At 37.1% G+C, this 22933-nt stretch overlaps 1 protein-coding gene across 5 annotated transcripts in view; it reads right to left on the bottom strand.

Moving 5' to 3' along the window:
* LOC137296580 (FYVE, RhoGEF and PH domain-containing protein 1-like) overlaps positions 1–22933 on the bottom strand; it is a 77374-nt gene that overhangs the window by 43505 nt on the left and 10936 nt on the right. Inside the window, exon 1 of one of the 5 annotated variants that reach the window (XM_067828390.1) lies at positions 13356–13383. The exons of 2 other annotated variants lie outside the window; for them this stretch is intronic. In XM_067828390.1, coding sequence (XP_067684491.1) covers positions 13356–13368 — 13 coding nt within the window. In that variant the 5' untranslated portion in view covers positions 13369–13383. Of the gene's footprint in view, positions 1–6021; positions 6179–13192; positions 13276–13355; positions 13384–22933 lie in introns of those variants that run through there. 2 more of the 5 variants (XM_067828389.1, XM_067828388.1) reach the window with 2 other exon arrangements.

The raw sequence follows: 22933 nt of genomic DNA, 5'->3' as shown, positions 1-22933 counted from the left end.
GATAGACTACATCTACTTCAGGTGGTAAACTACATATACTTCAGGTGGTAAATTTGAATTAACAAGATTTACTTCAGATGATAAACTAGATTTACTTTAGATGATAACTAGATTTATTCCAGGTGGTAAACTATGTGAGATGGCAAACTAGATTCACTTCAGATGATGACTAGATTTACTTCAGATGATAAACTTGATTTACTTCAGATGATAAACTTGATTTACTTCAGATGATAAACTAGATTTATTCCAAGTGGTAAACTAGATTTACTTCATATGATAAACTAGATTTATTCCAGGTGGTAAACTAAATTTACTTCAGATGATAAACTTGATTTACTTCAGATGATAAACTAGACTTGTCTGAGATGATAAACTACCTTTACCAGAGATGATAAAGTAGATTTACCTGAGACAGTAAACTAGATTTACTTCAGCCCAATAAGATTCCGCTTGTTTAGGTTTAAGCCTTCAGTGTCTGCTGCATCAGTGACGTTGGTATCACCAGCTGACTACACAGTCCTGATTCACTAATGATGACTAATGACATACCATCAATGACTATTCTCTCACTACCAATACAAGGTTTCATTTGCAACCAGCACACTTCTGACCACCCATAGCGCTTGATTAGTCATTTGTGCCAAGGTACAGTACAAGATAATCAATGGACATCAGTCGGCACCGGCTCCATCAGTATCAACACATGATGCTCAGTCATTTCCCACAGACACTGCAAGTCAGTCACACAGTCAAGGAATAGCCAGCAAACTGTCAAATTGGACAGCTGGTTACGCTTAGAAACAACATGATTTCAAACGCCAACACATCCATAGAATATATATTAACATTCACTAAAATATCAGCAGATGGACAAGCTTATATATCTCAGATATATCTTACTGAACAAACTGATCTGTATCAGAATGTCTAAACCCAAACAACATGATATATTTGTGATGGGATGTTTCAGACTGTCAGCTGTGAAATGTTATCTATCACTAACATAAAATCAATGCTGAACATCTGCTGGACTGATGATTGCATAGGCAAGTATTGTGGATGACCTTTCATAACATTCATAAATATATAAGTAGTAATAACACTGGCACAGAACATCTTTCTCGCAGGGAGAACAGCCAAGAGACAGTTGGACAGCTGGTATTTTATTATAAATTTGCTGTCTCTCATATGTGACATGCTGTCAGTTAACTGGTTTATGACCGGTTTAAGTTATGACAAAGACACTTCATTGTCTTCCAACTAACAGTGCCCCATTGTGAACTAATGTACACCTCTCAAGTTCACAACATGTAATTTAAAGTTTCATTGGAACACCCACAGGAGACACAAGATCCTCTGTTGTTGTCACAGATACCAACTGAAACAGCCCTGATGGGAGGACCCTGGACAACCTGGCTGGGCTGGTGTAAGATTGTACCGAGTGTGTGGAGGCACATCCTTGTAGTGCCTGGATCCTTCATGGTTGTCATAGATACCAACTGAACCAGCTCTGATGGGAGGACCCTGGACAACCTGGATGGGCAGGTGTAAGACTGTACCCATTGTGTGGAGGCAGGTCCTTTTAGGCCAGTTTTATCTGCATCATCCAGAGATGCAGCAATGAACAAAATTTAGCTCTTATCACTGTAACACGAAATAATTCTTACCAAAATGTCGCCATTCCATCAGCAATACTTCACAGGTAGAAAGGTGTTTAATTCAAGATTAATTTAGTTGTAATACATGGAATGCAATAACACTATGAGATGAGTTACCAGGGGAGCAACAAATCCAAATTAAAAAAGAAATTTCTCGGAGAAAAAACACTGTTAGTGATTCCAGAATTATGACGACTGTACATCTTTGTTGGCGACTATTTTCATACATCAGTTGGCTTACAAAATAGACAGTGAAAATTTCAAAATATCCTGATGTTACTTAAACAGAAACAAATTGTTTTCCATGGCTTACAATAAATAGATTTTGACAGGTATCATCACACTGCAGAATGGAAATTATAATCAATGTCCCATTCTTCTGTCAAAAACAATGTGTTACGTGGGTAAATTCCTGACAAATGTCACAATGCATTGTCTCCCTTACTACATACTAATCCCAGGATCCTGGTCTTAAATATCTCTATGCCACACCATCAAGTGTCAGGTTGTTCCAACACTGCACATTGATCTGTACAGTGTATCTTGATTTAATACATTTCAGAAAAAGTATTTGGCTAGATGTCAGTTTTTGCACTCTCTATCTTCGTGTGGCACAGATTGACAGATACAAAAATAATCACTAAATTGTGGCATGACAGACATGTATATGTAGGGTTTTAGGGACTCTAAATGTTGCCCAGAGTGGTTGGACATTGAAGCAGCAGTCAGTGGTAAGAGGAGCATGATGTAACACATGCTATATTTGGGACTACACCTCCTTAACAAACTACAAACTCTAGTACTTTTGTTTGTCTATGAATGACAAAAGTAACAAAAAGAAACAAAACTACCATAAAATGTACGTTATTGAAGGAGCATAATCCCAAATACTGCAAGTGTTACATCTGACCAGTTTGTAACTGGCACTGAGTATTCTTGAATGGAGTTCATGTTATGTTAATCAGTGCAATCTATATCCCCCTGACATGCAAGTAGTTTTCCTCATAACTGTTATCTGAGCAAAAGATTTGTGAACTGCAAGTATCAATATATTACTGAACTGTCATATAATACTTGCTAAACCAGTAAAATTGTATCACAGGTTGCCTTTGCTTCATCATATTACACAACTGCACTTCAGTCCTAATTTGTTGCTCTATATATACTATAATACTATATTATACTACATGTGCAGTCAATTTGTTGCACTATGTATCCTTGATACTATACATGTGAAGTCAATTTGTTGCACTATATATCCTTGATACTATACATGTGAAGTCAATTTGTTGCACTATATATCCTTGATACTATACATGTGAAGTCAATTTGTTGCACTATATATCCTTGATACTATACATGTGAAGTCAATTTGTTGCACTATATATCCTTGCCACTATACGTGTGCAGTAAATGTGTTGCACTATACATGTATATACTGGCTACTACATGTGCAGTAAATTTGTTGCATTATATATACTAGCCATTATACTAGCAGTAGATTTGTTGCACTATATATATTGGATTATATGTACAGTACCTTTGTACATACATAATGTTGATTTCATATTTTGTGCCATTCTCATCATAATGCAAACTGTTTGCAGACATAGCTACATTTTGATTCTTCAAATTCAGATATCACAATTTGAATGTAATAACAACCAACATAGAAATATTGCCCATGTACTTTACATCTAGCCTCTGCTAATGGCAATCCCCATCTGCTAGAGTCTGACAAACTGTATCTGTACTGCTACATAACCTTGGCCAATCCAGCTTCAGAGGCTCAGAGATTCCATGATGAAGATGAAGTGTGTCATTATAAACATGATGAAGATGAAGTGTGTCATTATAAACATGATGAAGAATGTGTTTGATACCCTAGAATCAGCAGTGTTCATTACACAGCACCATGTGCAGACATGGACAGGTAATTAGTGTCTTACCTTATAGCAGGAGTTTGTTAGTGTTACCTCATAAATCTAACTGCAGATGTCTTGAGGAGATGGAGTGTTACCTAATGTCTGTTGCACGCAGGTGGGAACTCTATGCCCAGAATGTATGGTGTTATATATGTATGTACGTAAACACAAAATACTGAGGATATGATGTTTACTTTGGTGAAAACTACATAACACCTGCACTCCAAATAAATAAAATATAGATATTATCAATTCCCCAGCAATGATGGTAATGTAGACTGGGAAGAAACACTCTGCTGCTAATTAGACATTTATAGGTGCTGGCTGATATCCTGACAACAACAAGGATGTTTACAAATAATCATTGCTACTTAAATGGCACAAGCACACAAGAAACACAATATCTTTATCAGCAAAATCTCATACATCTTTAATTGATATTCTAGCAGTTGGGTACATATCCATAAATACAGTCCTCATTCTTTATTTGACACAGTTCCAAAGGCAAATGGTCCACCTGTTCTCAATAAGGTTGGGTGCCAAGTTATACAGATTGCTGCTAAGTACCCCATGCATGCATGCATGCATGCATGCATGCAGACTAATAGCCATTACAGTAAACATGGAATATATCTCTCTGTATTTACAACAGCAAGCACACATATAGAAGGCTATTTTCCAGTGTCATCTCTCTAAAACTCTGACCAATGGCCATCTCTGAGATATACCAACCAATGACTATCCCCCAGACATACCATGCAGTGGTTATCTGTGTTAAGGTAAGGGCTAGGTTGCTGTCTCTGTGTGGGAATAGGGTAAGGGTTTAGTTTAAGGGTTCAGTTTAAGAATAGGATTAGAATTTTTGGGGCTTAGTGTGGGAATAGGGTTGGGGTTTGTGTTAGGGTAACAGTTTTTTTGGGGGTGGTGGTTTTGGAATAGGGTTAGGGTTTGTGTCTGGTTTGGGGCTCAGTTAAAGAATATGGTTAGTGTGACTAGTAAGATTATGGTTTGGATTAAGGTTTAAAGGTTGGATTGGATTCAGTGTAATAAATAAAGTTTTCATTCAGATTTGTGTTAGGATAAGGGTAGGGATAGGTAAGGGTTGAGTAATGTTCAGGATTAGGGTCTTCTAAATTGTACAGAAACTACTTCAGTAATCATATAGTGCAGTCCCACCTGAAAGCTATTTACAAACTATCACCATCTCGCTCATATCTAACATTACAAGACGACCACATTCACCTGGGAACTACACCAACAATTATACACATATTGGCATCACACTAAATATATCCACTTAGCAGATTATGAAAACCAATGCAGAAGTGAGACATTGGTCTTCTATCAAGAAACCCTTGCCGTGTCACACCATCACGTATACTTCATATTAAGCCAGCATGTTGTCAGTGACTCATGACTGTCACACAGTATTACTTCACCATGCACAGTACAGTATACATGCTCCCTTATTTATTCAAGAAGAAGCATTCCTCACAGCACTTTCAACAGTTTACACATTAATCTCCCCCACATCGGCCCTCTCAGGTTTCACTTAAATATAGAAATGTATGATATTGTTCAAACTATTTTTTCATGGATTAAGACTTTAAATGTCATGAAAATAGGTGACTGTAGATCAGTGAACTATTGATAGGCAGGGAGAGAAATATATCTGCTATAGCTGCAGAACTTAAACACATTGTAGATAGCTGATCTCATAATTGTTAGGAAAAGATGAGGTTGGATATGAGCTCTCTGCTCCATTAAAACAATGGCACTGTAAAGAGATGAGAACTTAGAAAAATTAGGGATTGAAATTATTTTTTTTTCAAGCGTGCCTCATGGGCACTGTCAAGATAATGTAAGTGTACCATTTCAAGTGAATATAAAAGTTGTAACATTCACTATTAAATCATGAGTAATAAAACAATGGTACGTAGGTATTTTTGTTTGTTTACTGACCTCAAACTTTGAAACGACATTGATCATTAGCTGGCTGTCTGACGTGTATATTTATCATTAGTCATTGCTCATAATGTCACTTTAAACCATGAAAAGACAATATGGTGAAAACATGCTTTAATGCACTTCCGAAAACATCAAGTGTATAAAGGCATGCTGGAAAGAATTTAACTGTGCCATTTCAATTTTAGATATGCCATCAATTGGATGGCACTAATAATTGAAAAATCAACCTGAGATTCATCAGACATGATCAAAAGGGCTGACAACGAGCTGCTTGTCTCTTTGATGCTTGCAGGATTTAGAAAGTAGAGTGTCTGAGAACAAGTCCAAATGAGAGCTCAAACTAAGAGACATTTTAAAGTGCATTAAATACACATTTTCAATACCTTACTGACCAAGAACAGGTCCTTATTCTCCTGAACCTTTAAAATGTAAATATTTCTAAAAATGTTTTGATGTCACTGACTTACCTGGAGGACGATAAGAAGTCATTCTGTTAGAGTTTGTGACAATATCAATATTGACAATTCCTTTGAACCAGTTCAAGAGTTAGTTATGGGTATTGATGAACATCACCAAGACACAAGACAGTTGCAAGTTTGAGCTAATATTCCAGTTGTGTTGTCTAAATATATGACAGAGCTGGACATAATTACTGAGAACTGAATAATTTCCTTGATTGGTTCACTAAGTTTCTGATTCCCTATAACACAATCACACCACTGATAGTAATTGAAGCATCATGAACCTAGAATGTTAATATTAACACATTGGCACAACACAATTTCCTTGTCTGGATAACACCACCCATTCCCCTGGATGATATTTTGGTCAATGAAAGAGAACAGTTTCGAATCAAGAAATAATCTCAGCAGTTACAGTATATAACATCAATTACATTTATTGATTGCGAAAACTGAACACATTTTCCTAGGACAAATAAAGGAGTGATTGAGTGAGTTTAGTTTTACGCCACATTCAGCACTGTTTATGCTATATGCCACAGGTCTGGAAATAATCAAGTCTTGACTAGACCCATGTAGTAATCGAACTAGGAAATTTGGCATGACAAGCAGACACTTTAACCACTGGGCTACCCGCCCAACCACCTAAGTTGTTGTCATTGTGACCTGATGGGATAAGGAATTTTCACCAACAAAATGAATTATCTGCGCTCAAGAATTGAAAATGTTTATCTGTAGTTACAGAGCATGAGTTTTTGTGAAATCCAAAAGTGGAAGTTCTCAAAGTTTCAGAATAAAATCAATAGGAATGTTCTTACACATGCAATACAGGCTCTAAAAGAGATAGGAGTGAAGCGAAATTCAATACTGATAATATTGTTTTGTGCTTTGTGCATAATTACAGTTCTTGGAATAGTCTGCCATTGCAGAAAACTTCTAATCAGGTCAACCTAAAAGAATACATCACAGGAACCTTAAACATTTCCTTTACATTCAGCTGCTGAAAATCAAACTTGACCCCTCACTGGGGCTTATTTGGTGTATTTTGCATGATGATCTTGTGAATGAATAGTGTGAGACTTGGAGATGTAATATTTTCAGCAAAAATCCAACCTGGTTTGGGATGACAGCATTGTTAGACTTTTCAATTAATGCTGAGACACTTGATGTCAGAACCAGGCATGGTTTCCATTAAGCTGGAGTCCACATATGACCACCTCAATTTTATGCCCCTGATAAAGGGTTGAGATCAGCACAATATTGGTCCACTGACCTTTCCCATCAAATTAACAATCCTTCTTTTCCCAACAGATCAGTCACCATATTAGATTTGTTAAGAGATACTATGCTTTGATGATTAAATCTTTAAGAGCAATAATACCTATACACTAGTACAGGAAATAAAAAAGTTTGGATCCAGTTTAATTTCAGAAAAGTTTTACGTGTTTTTTATCTGCTTTGTCCCATTTTTTCATAATCAAACATCAATCACACATACAAAAAATCTGTATTTACAATATTATACATAGTTGATGAAAATGTACCTTGAATTAAAGCACAAGACTGCGATAAGTTTGGGAGACTTAAATCAATGTTAATTAAAGGAAAAATATACAATCCCGATTTCAGGGAAAGAAGGGTAATCAATTATAAATCGTGTAGAAATAATCTAAACCTCGGTCTGTGATGGTTGCTCCAGGCTAATGGATTGAAGCCAATCATAAGACTTCTAATTGAATCTCCAGCAACAGCTATCCAGAAAGTGCCGATCTCGATCAGGATTTCTAGGTTACAGAAGGTCAAACCAGACAAATGTTAAAATGTCCTCTATGAAAACAAAGGTGTTTTTGACGAAAACATAGACACTGAATGTCAACATTTGTTGTGTTCTGGTCAGCCCAAACTGTTCACAGGGCAAATCAACAAACGTGATTGAGAACAGTTACTGAGCAACAACCTGCCACTTTTACTTTATGTAACAGACAAAAATCTAAAAGGTTTCTTTGTAACTGGCTTTTGATAAAAACGATCCTTTAAACATATAAGGGATGGACAAGTACACCAATGCATTCTTTCACAAAGTTTGTAATATTTCATTTCCACCTTATTTGACTGATGATAAAAATGACAGATATAATAAAAAATCCATCTTTATCTAAAAAGGAAGAATCTCACTCAAAACAGTTTTTTCTAAAACAAATATTTTGAAATTCTTGACAATACTGTACTGACTCACACAAAAATACAATCATCAGACAATTTGCTTCCTACAGTTGTATGACTAACTGAAGAAACATGTGCTTGTGCATTTCTGACATATATTTAGTTTTGCTCTCAGTAGGTGAGTCTCTTTCCACACATCAAGACAAATGACAAATGACAAATGTCACAGTAAGGATGATTAACCCCTGAAAGGGGAATTTGTACCTACTATGGCTTAACTAAATATACTACTGGCAAAATATAAGGGAACTAATAATATGAATGAAGACACTGCAGCATAGATTACATTATTACAGCACTGCATCTGAACATATTTTTCTAAATTTAAAATCATATTATGCTAGAACTGTATAGATGCATGTGCACAGAAAAGTCAGATGCTGATCTGTCCAAAACAAATTTTACAGACATTTAAATGTTTTACACCTTCACTGTGATTTCTTCAGTTATGTATTTTTTGTCACAATACTAGTTTATGATATCAGGGACTCAACTGTTAGTTGTTATTCCAGTTCTACACGTAATCATGTTTTCCTGCAAGCCTGTGGTCAAAGGTCAGTGTGATATCCTCTCAGTTTCCCCAGGAATTGGATACCAGATCACAACGCTTTCATAGAATTACATGTGACCTATCACAATGAGTTTCATAGGACTGCATGTGACCTATTGCAGTGGTCACATAGGATTATATGTGACCTATAACACTGGTTTCATAGGATTTCATCTGACCTACTGCAATGGCTACATAGGATCATATGTGACCTATTCGAATGGTTTCATGAGATTACATGTGGCCTACTGAAACAGTTTTATAGAACTACATGTGACCTATCATAATGGTTTCATAAGATTACATGTTACCTATCGCAATGGTTTCATAGAATTACATGTGACCTATCACAAGGGATTCATAAGATTACATGTGACCTATTGCAATGGCTTAATAAGATTACATGTGACCTATCGCAATGGTTTCATAGAATTACATGTGACCTATCACAAGGGATTCATAAGATTACATGTGACCTATTGCAATGCACGTGACCTATCGCAATGGTTTCATAGAATTACATGTGACCTATCACAAGGGATTCATAAGATTACGTGTGACCTTTCACAATGGCTTCGGAGGATTATATGTGACCTATCACAAAGGTTTTATAGGATTGCATGTGACCTATCACAAAGGTTTTATAGGATTGTATGTGACCTATCACAATGGTTTTATAGGATTGTATGTGACCTATCACAATGGTTTAATAACATTATATTTGACCTGTGTATTCACAACAGCTAGGATATATGATACATCAGAGTGATATACAATTTAATATAGCATGCATTGCGCCGGCTGAATTGTAGCAGATAATTCTGGGATCTACATTTTGACAATGTTCACTACTTTCTTGTAAATTCATGGCAGCAGGGGCAGTGGTCTAATTTGGGTACAAGCCATATGTACTACTGGAGCTCCTTCGCAGCAGGTGGTGTTCAATTATAGTTAATGATCATCTAAAGTCTTACATAATTACTGAATCCTAGGTTTATGGTACAACAAATGTTACAGCTAATCTGGGTGTGGATACTTTAATGAAGCTGTTCGTTTCTCAGTACTGAATACCAGCATAAACAACAGCTTGTCGAAACCACATCTGATGCTGACTGGCACCTATCCATTGGTACTGACTGGCACCTACTTTCATGCATCTAGGTGTGGGAGTTTCACTGACACTCTGTCCCCATATCACACAGCTAAGACCAGTGTGACAGTTTCACTGACTCTCTGTCCCCATATCACAAAGCTAAGATCAGTGTGAAGGTTTCACTAACACTCTCTTCCCATATAACACAGCTAGGAGCGTGCGGCTTCAATGACACTCTCTCCCAAATGACACAGCTCGGACCAATGTGAAGGTTTCACTGATGCTCTCTCCTGTATCACACAGCTAGGACCAGTGTGAAGGTTTCACTGACCCTCTGAGCTGTATCACACAGCTCGGTCCAGTGTGAGATTTCACTGAATCTCTCCTCCATATCATGCAGCTAGGACCAGCGTGAGGGTTTCACTGACACTCTCTCCCATTTCACACAGCTAGGACCAGCGTGAGGGTTTCAACGACACTCTCTCCCGTATCACACAGCTTGGTCCAGTGTGAGGGTTTCACTGACACTCTGACCTGTATCACAAAGCTCGGTCCAGTGTGAGGATTTCAAAACATACTTTATACCATAACTGACTTTTAATTGCAATGTGAAGTGCACACCCTCCATTAAACTTCTTACATGACAAACATTTATCAAAGATAGGTGTTCAGTAGTTCAGTTGAGATAAATGTTGCCTTGCAGGCTGATAACTCATATTATCCACCAACATTACTGTCGCTCTATTGTTCTCGGGAATACCTTTTTTTGTAATATGACTCACATCTGATACAATCTCACTTCCTCTGGATATTATCTTCTACATAATGTCCCTCTGACCCTGTCTTTATCTTAGTAATGTACCTCTGATCTTGATAATGTCCCTTCTGACCCAGGCATTATCTTTATAACATCCCTCTACTCCGGAACTTAGAATTATTACTTGTTTTAAGACTGATACAACTTTGTCTTGTCACTACTGAATATGATCGTAAAATATGACATTATTGACAATTTTCAACATGCAGTGCCAGCACCCGGTTTCAAACCCGTAAGCCTTCACTAACTGGCTTGGCGGTTTTATCCACTATTCTACAAAGAATTGTTGTGAAGAATGAGATTTTCTTGGTATGAGCTTTGTGTTTCTCTCAAGATGTTTAGAGCAGGCAGCATACGTGCAAGGGCATGGTTAGTGTGTGGGATGCACATGCATTGTATGTGCAATGCAAGGTGTCAGCTCCCAGTTTCAGCCCACTTGATTTCATCAGTGAATACCAAATATTGAAATTATATAGATCTACAGTATATATATTCAGTTGGTTTATAAGTTGGATATAACATGACCTGTGCGCATTATTGAAAAGAAAGCCCAAAAGCTGATGGCCAATAAAAATCACACGTAACAGTCTTCCAGCTATATGACAGGAGTCTGTAAACAATCCACATTGGACCACACAATCAAGTGACTGAGATCATCATCTACAAAATGGGTCTGATGATCCAGTCTGCTGTGTAGTCAATCTATGGTCTGATATGCTACACAACATTTAGAGTGAGTGAGTGAGTGAGTGAGTGTCACAGATATAGATATGAATAATACTATTCAGATCTAAACCATATTCACACTGTGTTGAAAGAAGTTATCTGTTTTGTGCTTGAATGAAATGTATCCTTTGTTTTGAAAAGTTTGCGACTTTGAACAGACAATAATTGTAAATCTAATGTTTAACTGTTTCTATGAGCATGCTAGAATAAACATGGCCCATAAACAGCCAGGGAGTGTTTACATCATTGTGCATTAGACTAAAGTTTATTCTCCTTTAATGTTCTGTTAATCTCATCTGTTTTCAACAATATTGATTTGCAATGAATTAGCTGACATAACAACTTTAACAAAGCTTGTTAATCAATTATAAATCTCACATTTCCATGGCAACATATTACCAATTCTAGCCATATTGACTGCTCAATCTAAAGACCAGCCAAGATGGCGCAAACATTTCCGAAAGAAGTCCACCACATCAAGAACTGGTTCATTACATCACAGCCCCCCCGATAGAAGCCTTCCTTCTAATCCCTGTCACCGTGATAATAGAAGATTAATATTACATGTGAGATTCTGCCAAAATCTGACATCATGCATAAAACTTCCTAATTAGTGATGTTTGATGGGTAGAGGAAGAAAGTGTTCCAGGATGCTGACAGCGAGAGCATGACAAGAATAAACACGAGAGAGGAAAACGCTTCCAAATTTGCATGACCATGTTTATAATGACTTATTTCAGCCTGTGGTGTCAATTACAAATTCATCAATATTCACCATTTGTATTTCTGTATTGTGTGAATATTTTTAAAAGTTTGAAGCAACTCTTTTAAAGGCAGCTATTACCTTTATCATAAAATACCTGTAACTTGCTACATAAACATATCTAACAAGACTTACAATGTTTCATTGACGGCCCTTGTTTGGGGGGAACTGGAAGATGCAGGTTTTATACTGTAATTACAGAAATATATAACATGCAGTTTCTCTACTGGTTTAATACTTTCATGACTGTGAAACATTGCTGTTCAATTGCTTATCACTCTACATGCAAGCTGGTCCTACAATGTGTTTCAGATATTTTAAATGTAGTGCTAATGAAACTCCCAAAATATGTTTTATAAATAAAATACCATATCACTAGTTGTCACTAGTGACTCACATTTCCTGACAATATCTAATGTATCATATTTTACAATATCCTATCCCATACTGTAGCACAGGTAAAACATGAAAATTGCAGCTTTGCTTGATGACACTATTACAGATACAAAACTCTGTCATTATCTAGACAACTACATTACAAGATAACCACTTCTGTCTACACGAAAGGATGAAAGTTGTCTTTGAATACACCAACTTTGGTGTATAACAGTCACTTTCTACATACATAAACGTGTTTAACTTTCTAGAACAAAATCAATAATTTTCTCTTTACGCTGAAGAGTTCCATGCAAAACATAAACAGAACCAAGGAAAACAAAATATTCATACACAGAAATATATCTATACAGCACATAAATATAATTTAAGTAAATATGTTGACTGTATCTTATGTAACATACTGCAAATGTTTCATCTAACTAAGTCAGTTTGTAAATCCATAGTGCCCAAGGCAACACCCACATGTCTTCTGCCAGAGCTCTTGAGACCAAGAGCCAACTGCTGCCATGGGAAGACACTCATTGCTATCAGCAAAATAACATACATAAAACACTGCAAAAATCACAATAATCACACAACAAAAGAAGACAAAATGGGGATACCAACCACTCATGATTATTTTCATCCTAAATGTGCTGATGTGAAAATACCCTTAGTACCATCCCATCACTGGCTGCTACCTCCATGACACATGCCCGGAATGTGACGTCCTTACACTGTTACTGTTATCCCTATTGATTGAGCATGTGCGTGCAAGTGAGAGCCTTACCCCACAAGCACATAGCTGCAGACGACGAACCCGGACGACGAGATGTGCCACCGCCGCACGTGCAAAACAGTACGCACGACATCGTCCTCTCACACACACACGGCAGAGTGGGTCTTTGTCACATGAAGGTGAAGGTCGTTCGATGACTAAGCTCCAAAATTCACATAAAATATGCCATGGAAGGACAGAAAAAACATAAACATGTGCTTAGCTTAATTCATGAATTGGTCATTTTATCAATGATAAATTTCAGCAATAATAGTCAATATTATGGCAGCTGGTAGGGATTTGAAATTATTGATTTCATAGTTGCTTGGAGCATCAGCAGAATTATTGATCCAAGCATCCAGTCAGTGGGTGGTTTCCATAGCGATAATGATGCCTAGCCGCTGCAGCAGAATCTATTCCAACTTGAGACAGGCTGTTTCATTATAGTCTGTTCCAGCATCTTATCAAAAGGTCACACCGGTTCATTATCAGGGTCACTGGATCAAAGGAAAAGGTCAAATTTCCTTCAGAGTTCTTGCATAAAATTTACTGTTACAGAGAGAATAAAGTGGCCCATTGTCCCAGTCACAGTTGTTACAATACAACTTCAAGGGTATGTTCATGGATGACAGAACATTAAATACCACGACATTGTAATACTAATATCATGTGAATCAACCGCACGGAACACATTTGTATTGTAATGTGGCATCAAAACACTTCAGCTTGATTAGTGTTCTCATCCAAAGAAATACATTTTACGGTCCGCAATGGTTAAATATATTTATTCAGTTAAAAATGATTATCTTTATAAAAAATATGGGATATAGTATAAGTGGGATTAACAAAAAGAAACAAAGATGATATTCACGTTCAGTTCAGGTTCTTAGGTTTATTTCATTCCTCTTATTTCAGAGTCAAAAACCCTTCATGAATAACATTCAAACTCTATGAAGGGATGTTAATTTAGATAGCAGTCATGCAAGCATTAAATATTAACACTACTCAAAAGAAGTAGAAGATCAGCCTATTCATTCAAATGATTTTATGAAATCTAGTATGCTGTTAGAAATGGATGTTCTCTAACATATTTTGAGCTGCATATATTTGCCATTAATTTTTTAAGAGAAAATTGAAGAGAAAGATGAGTCTTGATTCTCTGGTGTATCTCTTCTCCACCCTGGCCACAGTACTGTTGCTTGTTAGAACATGTTACAGCAGCCCAGTCTAGGCTTGCCAGAAACATGGAAAATTAGAAACATCATTGTTGCGGAAAATTATTAATGATTATAGACATGAATATTCTGTCATCAATGATGTAGAACATAAACTATTCTCATGAAATAATCTACTAATACATTATGCCAAGTCAGGTATGTATTTATAGGCTGATTCTAATATGTTGAGGATGGTGTTTTGTTTGTAATTCAGGTCTAAATATGTTGATTTACAGAATTTTTGTCATGTTTGCTCAAAGTTACTTCCCAGATAGATTTTATTTATCAATAATCAATTGATATTTAATCAACAATTATCAATATTTGGATTCAATGAAACAAACGACGGGCTTGCTTACATCACATTTTGATATTTTACAGCACTTCTACACTAAAGTCATGTTTAAAAGGCACATTTTGTTTCATTTCAGCTATACAGTAGAGACAGCCTGTGCAAGTTTTGAATGTGTAAGTGAGTGAGTTTGGGCTTTAGCAATATGCCAGCAATATCACAGTAGGGACACCAAACCTTTTTCTCAAACATTGTAACCATGTGGGAAACTGAACCCAGTGAGTGTGAGAACAAATGCTCTAACTACCTAGCTACCCCACCACCACACAATGTAAGAGAAACTCTGAAAAGTGCCTCAGACAACAGGGTATCATGTGCCAAATTACTATTTGGATATTCATTGTTAGCAGGTTATAACACCTCATCACCTGATAAAATAGCAATGTTTTTGTGGAATATCTTTTTGATCCAGAATCTTTAAGCTGGGTATGTCTGCATGCCATCTTAAGCCAGATCTATTATATTATAAGATGAATTGAACAAAATATTTGTGATCAAAATATCACTACCAACCAATGACTCATTATAAGAACGTCTAAATGGGTGAAACTGTTTCACTGAATCTGTAACATGTAATAACTACATCTGTTTGTACTGGTGAATTCTTTACCCGAACATTTTCTGTCCACTACTGATCCAAATAAATGAAGCCATTAAGTAAATTCCAAGAAATTGCTAAGAGTTTCTCTGATGTTATTTAGCAGTGAACCAGAAACAATGTCTCTGATCCCTGATCACACGAGTAATGATTAGTTGGTGTGAAACCAACACAGAGATCAACATTCCACAGTGTAAAGAACACCATCACATGCTTTATTCATGATGTAAGTGATTTCCCAGTCTACGTGTGTTCGTGTATGTCACGTTGTGACCGACATTTGCTAAATAGTAAATACTGGTATCAATATAATGCTGTCAGTGTAAAATCTCCTGTAATTAATATGCTAGCTGATGTAAGGGTTATGCTGTAGCGTGTTAAGATTGATTGCATAACAGAATTGATTGCACACCGGAAAGCTTAGGCCTGAGTCACAGTCACAGACTGTTTGCTTAAAGGAAGAGATTTTTATATCAATTAGTACAGACTGACAATGGACTGAAATACCCAAAACAAAATGGTTTATCTGAAACAGCTCAAGTTAGAATGAACAGAAAGCTTTGAAACAGGAATGAGTGGGTGAATGAGTGCTTAGCTATATTCCAGCAATATGTGGACAGGGGACGCCAGAACATGGGTTTCACACATTGTATCTGTGCGGAATCAAACATGGATCTTCAGGGTGATGAGGGAACACTTTAACCACTAGGTAACCATCCCGCTTTGAAACAGGATTCAGCTGAACGTTTATATAGCTTCATGACATGGTGAAATGTTTGTGAAACAATAATGGAAATCACACTATGCTGTGATTTGATAGTTAATACTCACTCAATCTGATAAGTTGTGAAGTTTATGGGACGCATGTGTTTAGGAAAATCTTCCTCATCACAATGTTCCCATGGTAACCACATTTGATATTCACATACATCATTATCATTGGTCCACTTCACAATTTCAGTGCAGAATAGGACATATGAATCATTTTATAGTTCCATATTTCTGGAAGGAAATCTAAGATTCCTGCAACAATTTACATATGATAACTGATTTCTGACATTAGCCACTGTTACATGTCTGATGTTTGGATTCATCAGCCATCACAGAAAGGAGTACATTAGGCATGCACTGGCTGACTATTCTCAGGAAATGGAACTTGATGGGACTGGGCTTTTTTTCTAACTACGGAGGACATGGATAATTTAAACCCTGTCATTATAAAGTAATCGTATATTTTTAATACCTTCGGATTTTCAGTTTGCAAGTGTTTATGAACACTACCACCACTACCAACACTATAGCTACCACTACTACCAACACTACAACCACTACCTACACTACCATCACTATAGCTACCACTACTACCAACACTATAACCACTACCTACACTATCATCACTATAGCTTGAATGAAGTAGGACTAATCATTAAATTTGATGAATATTCATGAACAAATATGCACTCAACAGTGTAAGGCTAAGCACATTGTAAAATTGTAACCACTTTTATTGATTAATTACAATTCCCGTGTCTTTGTTGCATTCATGCATTTCATTGCATGACAGCATTGGTTGTAAAAACATCAGTTAGAAATATTCCTGAGATAGAACACTAAAAATAGTGAATACATTGAAAAGGTATATATTTTGATTATAATCGATAATTGTTCACCACAAGTCCTCTGATAATCGATGGTAGATTTTATTTTTGATTTCCAATGCTAACTACCACTTCTAACACTACCAAGACTACAACCACTACTTTCACTACCACTACTACCAACACTGAACCATGTTCAATCAGTGCTAACCTAAAAGAAAACAGGCCAGCTAGATTATGAAGACTACCGGGAACAATGACTGTGTCAGATTTATCGATGACATTTGTATCGTATAACTCATTCCAGGGGCCCTTCTTTGCACAGTATTGATTTCATGAACAGTTACAATTTAATTACGGCCAATTTATCTGAATGACAATTTACTGCTGATTAACAGAATAAACCACTGCCCACAATGCCATCTGCCTGCTGAACATTTCTGTCATATGCCTCCACTTAGACATCCTGTTGACATGTGTCCGAGAGAGCAGATTACTAGTGGCCATCACATGACTGACTTCACAGAACACTTCAGCTATCACAATATATTGTCCTACTGATAATCCTGATACAATCCTGTACTTTGTCTTATGATATATACCAATACTTTTTGTTGCATCGTGATATGTATCGTTGACCTTAAAATTGTTATTTTTCACTAGAAACTGATGGTTATGACAAAATTTACTTGCTATACTTACTTTACTGTTATTTGCTATCAAAATATACTTCTTTTTAAAAAAATAACTGAAAAAAGCACATGTGACCTTCATCAAATCGATCGGAGAATTATGTAGTCATATCATAAAGAGTCCACACAAACCATTGGCTGAAGCGTTAGCAACAGTCAAAAATGGTGCATATACAGTGTCGACGTACAGAGACAGTACAGAGTCTGACAGATCACCACATAAACCCTTACAACAGGCAAACAAAGCTGAGGGCTACTCTGCTCTGGAATGCATGAGTGAGTAAGCTGGGTTTTATGTCCCTTTTAGCAATATTCATGGCACGCCAGAAATGGGCTTCATACATTGTACCCTATGTGGGGAATCAAACACGTTTTTTGGCATGACAAGTGGACACTTTGACCACTAGGCTATTCCACTGCCCCCTTGAATGCTTGAAGGTACAGCAGATCAGCTACATTCTAACAAAGAGTCTACTCAGGAATTTGTAAAATGAAAGGACACCATTGGCACTTAGTAGTTTTAGCTAACATTGTATTTAAAGGTTGATTTTATTGACCACAAACCATCACAAGTGTATAAATTGTATACATTTTTACTCAGCAGGTACACCTAACACAAGGAACTGGTCTTGCATTATAGCAGAGTTTTAAATCTCCAGTACGCCACCTCCCTTTAAAACTTTCAAAGTGCCCCAAGTGCCTCACATGTGGAATATGGTAATTATTCCAGGGTGATCAATATGTTAGTCTGAAACACTGTGGGGTTTATATGGAGGGCTATTTTGATTCTGTTTATTCTCTCGACTGAGCTGCATCAGCCAACTTCAAACATCACGGTTCTTTTGTCTGGATTTCTTTCATTGAAGTGTTGGTTATTTTGAATGACATCATCCAAAAACTGTGCATTATCAATGCCATGTTTTTGTCATAATCACAAATAATGATTTAAGCAAACACTTTAAAAATTACCCTTTTAAAGTTTGCTGCAGAAAACGCCATAGAATTCAAAAGTGGATATTTCTAAATAGAATGAAATATCTTGAATGACACCTTAAAGCCATATTCCTTCAAAACATTAGCTGAATACATGTTTCACATAACCTGGCAAGTGTTTTAACTGTTTTTCAGTAAAGTAATGATTCAGTAAAATAAACTTCAGTGGTATGAAAACATATTGTAAACCAAAAGTTACTGTGTTCTGTAATCTGATTGGTTGAAAAACATGATTAAATGGTATTAGATTCCCGGAAACTGAAAGACTATTCACCGCGATTGACACATAAACAATTGTTTTGTTGTGTCATCAACAGTGGTGACGTCATTCAAATCATATTGTAACGTTAAGTTAGAATGACGTCACAAATGAGCAACTCCAGATGCTACCATGAGAACCAGCTGAAACGGCCAGCTGATGACACTTCACTGCTGTGTCTGCATTTGATGTAAATGAGTGCAGACAGTAAAACCCCTTTGGTTTACTTTTGTGTTTACACTGTCGATAAACATCATGTGTTGGCCAATTTCCGGGTGTTATTGAGTATTAGAAGCACGGGAATATTTCATTTGAAACCTCCGGCTGACGCCGTAGGTTCCAAATGCATTCCCGTGCTTCAAATACTCAATAACACCCGGAAATTGTGTTGGCCTCCTTATTGGACACCAGGGCCATCTACACCTTAAACAGCCAGTGCTTACTGTTGTCATGTGCTCTTTAGGGAGATTGAAAGTGTGATTATCTAGCTTTTCACATTTCATGTGTAATTGATGCCCTGACTGCTTGTGCAGCTATAATTTTATGTCAAAAAATCATCACCTCACCCTTCTTACTGTCAACTTAACAACTGTTTTTCAACAATCAATGACAAGTGAAATGGCCTCATACCAGATTTTCACAAATTAAGACTCAGCTGTGAGGGCAAAATGTATTTACATTAATGCAATGGATATAAATACTTAATCATCATGGGTAAGTGAGTGAGAGAGTATGGTTTTTTGTTACTTTCAGCAATATTCCAGCAACACTGTGACCTTGGACACCAGAATGGGCTTCACATGTCGTACCAGTACCCATGTGGGGAATCAAACCCCGAGTTTGGACGTCACAAGCGACTGCTTTAACCACTTTGCTACCCTACCACCCCTATCAAGGATAAGGATCCTCCTGGTTTGACCTGTGGCTGACCTCCTGTTTAGCATTGTTCAAAATGACAAGTTCTCAATGAGAAGGACATTCTGTCTCCTTCTTTTCCTATTCTTGGTGTAACTTTTGATAGTGTCATTCAGTACAGAGTGTCTACATGTTGCAGACACTGCAGACACAGAGCACATCAAAGCAGCATGACAGCAAACAGGTCATACAACCTTCACAGTAAACAGTCACACCTTTCTAAGTTGAAACAAATGTGCTTTGAGTTTCTGAACAACACAGTTTGCATATAGCTGACATATGATTTGTTAGATGGAAAATATGACATATTTTATGAACTTTGTCTTTATGCATATTTAAAAATGTCCAGTCCACGCTGACTCAATATATCATAAATTTCAATGTGAGACACTTGCACAAAATGTTTTACGACTGCGATAAAATTAAGTACATTAGGACTGTTACCATAATGGAGGCTCAAAACATGTCTGGTTGCTGCATCTTCCTAGTACGTCAGCACCAGATGACATTCTAATGATATAAATCGACTTAAGTACACTCATGCTACAATCACACTTACTTTTAAGTCTGTTAGACTTAGTTGCAGCAAATGATACTCCCAAAATGATACTGCTTTGTACATCTAAGATCACTGGTAAGTCTTAAGATGAAAGGCTCAGCCACATCTGAGTTGCAGATACAGCAGAGTTTATCAGCACATCTACACAAATGATCCCACTCCTGACACAACTTTTAAAAGACAAAAGGCATACCTTTATAGTTCAAGTCCAAAGAAACTGTCCGTGTAATGTGCTCTTGAAAGATATCTCCATTTCAAAGTTAGTCCTCCCAACGAGATCATATCTCCTGAGCAGGAATCAAGTTGTAACTTTCCCCTCAACTCATGAACAGTAGGTCAGTGAGAGGATGGAACATTTTATTATCAAACACAATAATTATAGTAGCATTGCCAACATGGCTGGGTTGACACTGCAGTCCAGACTTACATCAGCTATCTCTCCAACATCACTGTCAAATGTGTGTGCAAAATGCACTACACTGCCTTGACTGTCAGTTGCTCCAACGGACAAACACGAGAGACGGTTTGCTCCACACTGAGGAATAGAGGATGTGAAATGTCTCACCTACAAATAAAATACAACAGCCCCCTCATGCCGGGGCAGACCATATGGTGTCTGATCTGTACATAGATGACAGTAAAAAGACAGCAGGGCCATCCTGACACCTCCCTGCCCCCGGTCCTACACTCTGCGTGTTTGTGTTAGTGATAATCAGTGTTGGTTTCTGTTTAACCTGTGACTTTGTCAACTCCTGTGCACATATTTATCGTCTGTTGTGTCAGAATATCAACCTGGGTGATTATTAAAATGTATATTTGTTGTGGGTGTTTTTCAATGTTTGGAATGTTTAATTTAGAGAGTAAGAAGACACAGCAGTTATTCCACAGGTATTGTAAGGTATGTGGACTGGATACAGGTGAGAGTCATCTGCCTTCCACGCTTCCAACACAGGAAATACACCTTTTCCCATCTGTTCCATTTGTAAAATTTATCATCTATATTAATGTTTTGGTATTAATGGAAACTGTCAATATGGTACTACATTCAATCAAAGGACACACAGAACAACTAAAAGATACCAAAAGGAAATTTCCATAAATGGTTACTGAGTTTGTTACCCCATGTGCCATAAACCAGTAATGAGTGAGTGAGTGAGTTTTACGCCACATTTGGCACTATTCCAGCAATATCACTGCTGGGGACAGAAGAATATGTTTCACACATTGTACCAATGTGGGGAATAAAACCTGTGTCTTTTACACAACATTTGAACACTTTTAGCACTATACTACCTCACCACCTGTAAAACAAGGAGCTCACACAATGCTGCCATCTGTGGTAACCAGTATTCAGTAACTATCCCTGCTGATGGGCAACCTACTGCTACAACTTAGTGTCCAGAATACCCAACTCCAGACTCACAAGATCTTGTACATTACAATGATTACATGATGTTGAGATTTATCCCATCATGAGCTACATGCTTTTAACAGGTAGATTAACAGGCATTTCCCAGGAGAGGAAAGTGACTGCATGTCAGTGGTGGTTATCAAGAACCATATGCATTACTCTCTGATACAGGAGATTGTACAACAAGCCAACTGAAATGCTACCATCCAGTACTCTGGTTGAACAATTGAAACAATCAGTAGAAACAGGAAAATACCAACTCACCTTGTCCAGGTGTTCAATGTAGAACAATGATGCTTACTTCACGTGAGACTACCTGTGAAAATACATGGCCTGCCAAGCCCTGACATAACAACATGTTCAATGAATTAGCTGATAGTTGTGCAGATATACATTCTGTAAACTGCTTCCTTGTGTACAGTAAGTTGGGGAGATATCTAGCTGATAAATACCCACCCTGACAGGCCTCTGCTGGGTCCTGTAAAACACTGGCAGTTAATAGCTATTACACCCAGATGAGTCACTGGCTTGGTAAACATGTGGTCAATAACGTGAGCACCTGTCATTGGTGTCAGGATACTTGAAAGACAGAACAAGACAAATCTTGGTCAGATCAACTTGTGGAAGTTAATGTGACAAGAGAGGATGTTCATGTATGTTTGAGAGGGGCAGTTAGATGACTTGCTACACACACAGACATTACTTTCTACAATTCCCATGGAATTCTTCACATACGAAATAAAAGTAATCATGATCAAACATTTGCTACACTCAGTAGAAACTAACAATTCTTAACATTTCTTACACCAGATGTCCAGATAACATCACCAAGATATGTCATCATATTATCACCTAGATATGTCATCATAGTATCACCTAAATATGTCATCATATTATCGCCTAGTTATGTCATCATATTTACCATATTTAATAACTGATGTACATTACTAGTCTCCTCTGTCTTCACTTGTTTCCAGGTCACTATGCTGCATGTTT

The sequence above is a fragment of the Haliotis asinina genome, chromosome 9 (assembly GCF_037392515.1).
Source record: "Haliotis asinina isolate JCU_RB_2024 chromosome 9, JCU_Hal_asi_v2, whole genome shotgun sequence".
NCBI lineage: Eukaryota > Metazoa > Mollusca > Gastropoda > Lepetellida > Haliotidae > Haliotis > Haliotis asinina.
This window is presented reverse-complemented; position numbering and strand designations above follow the sequence as displayed.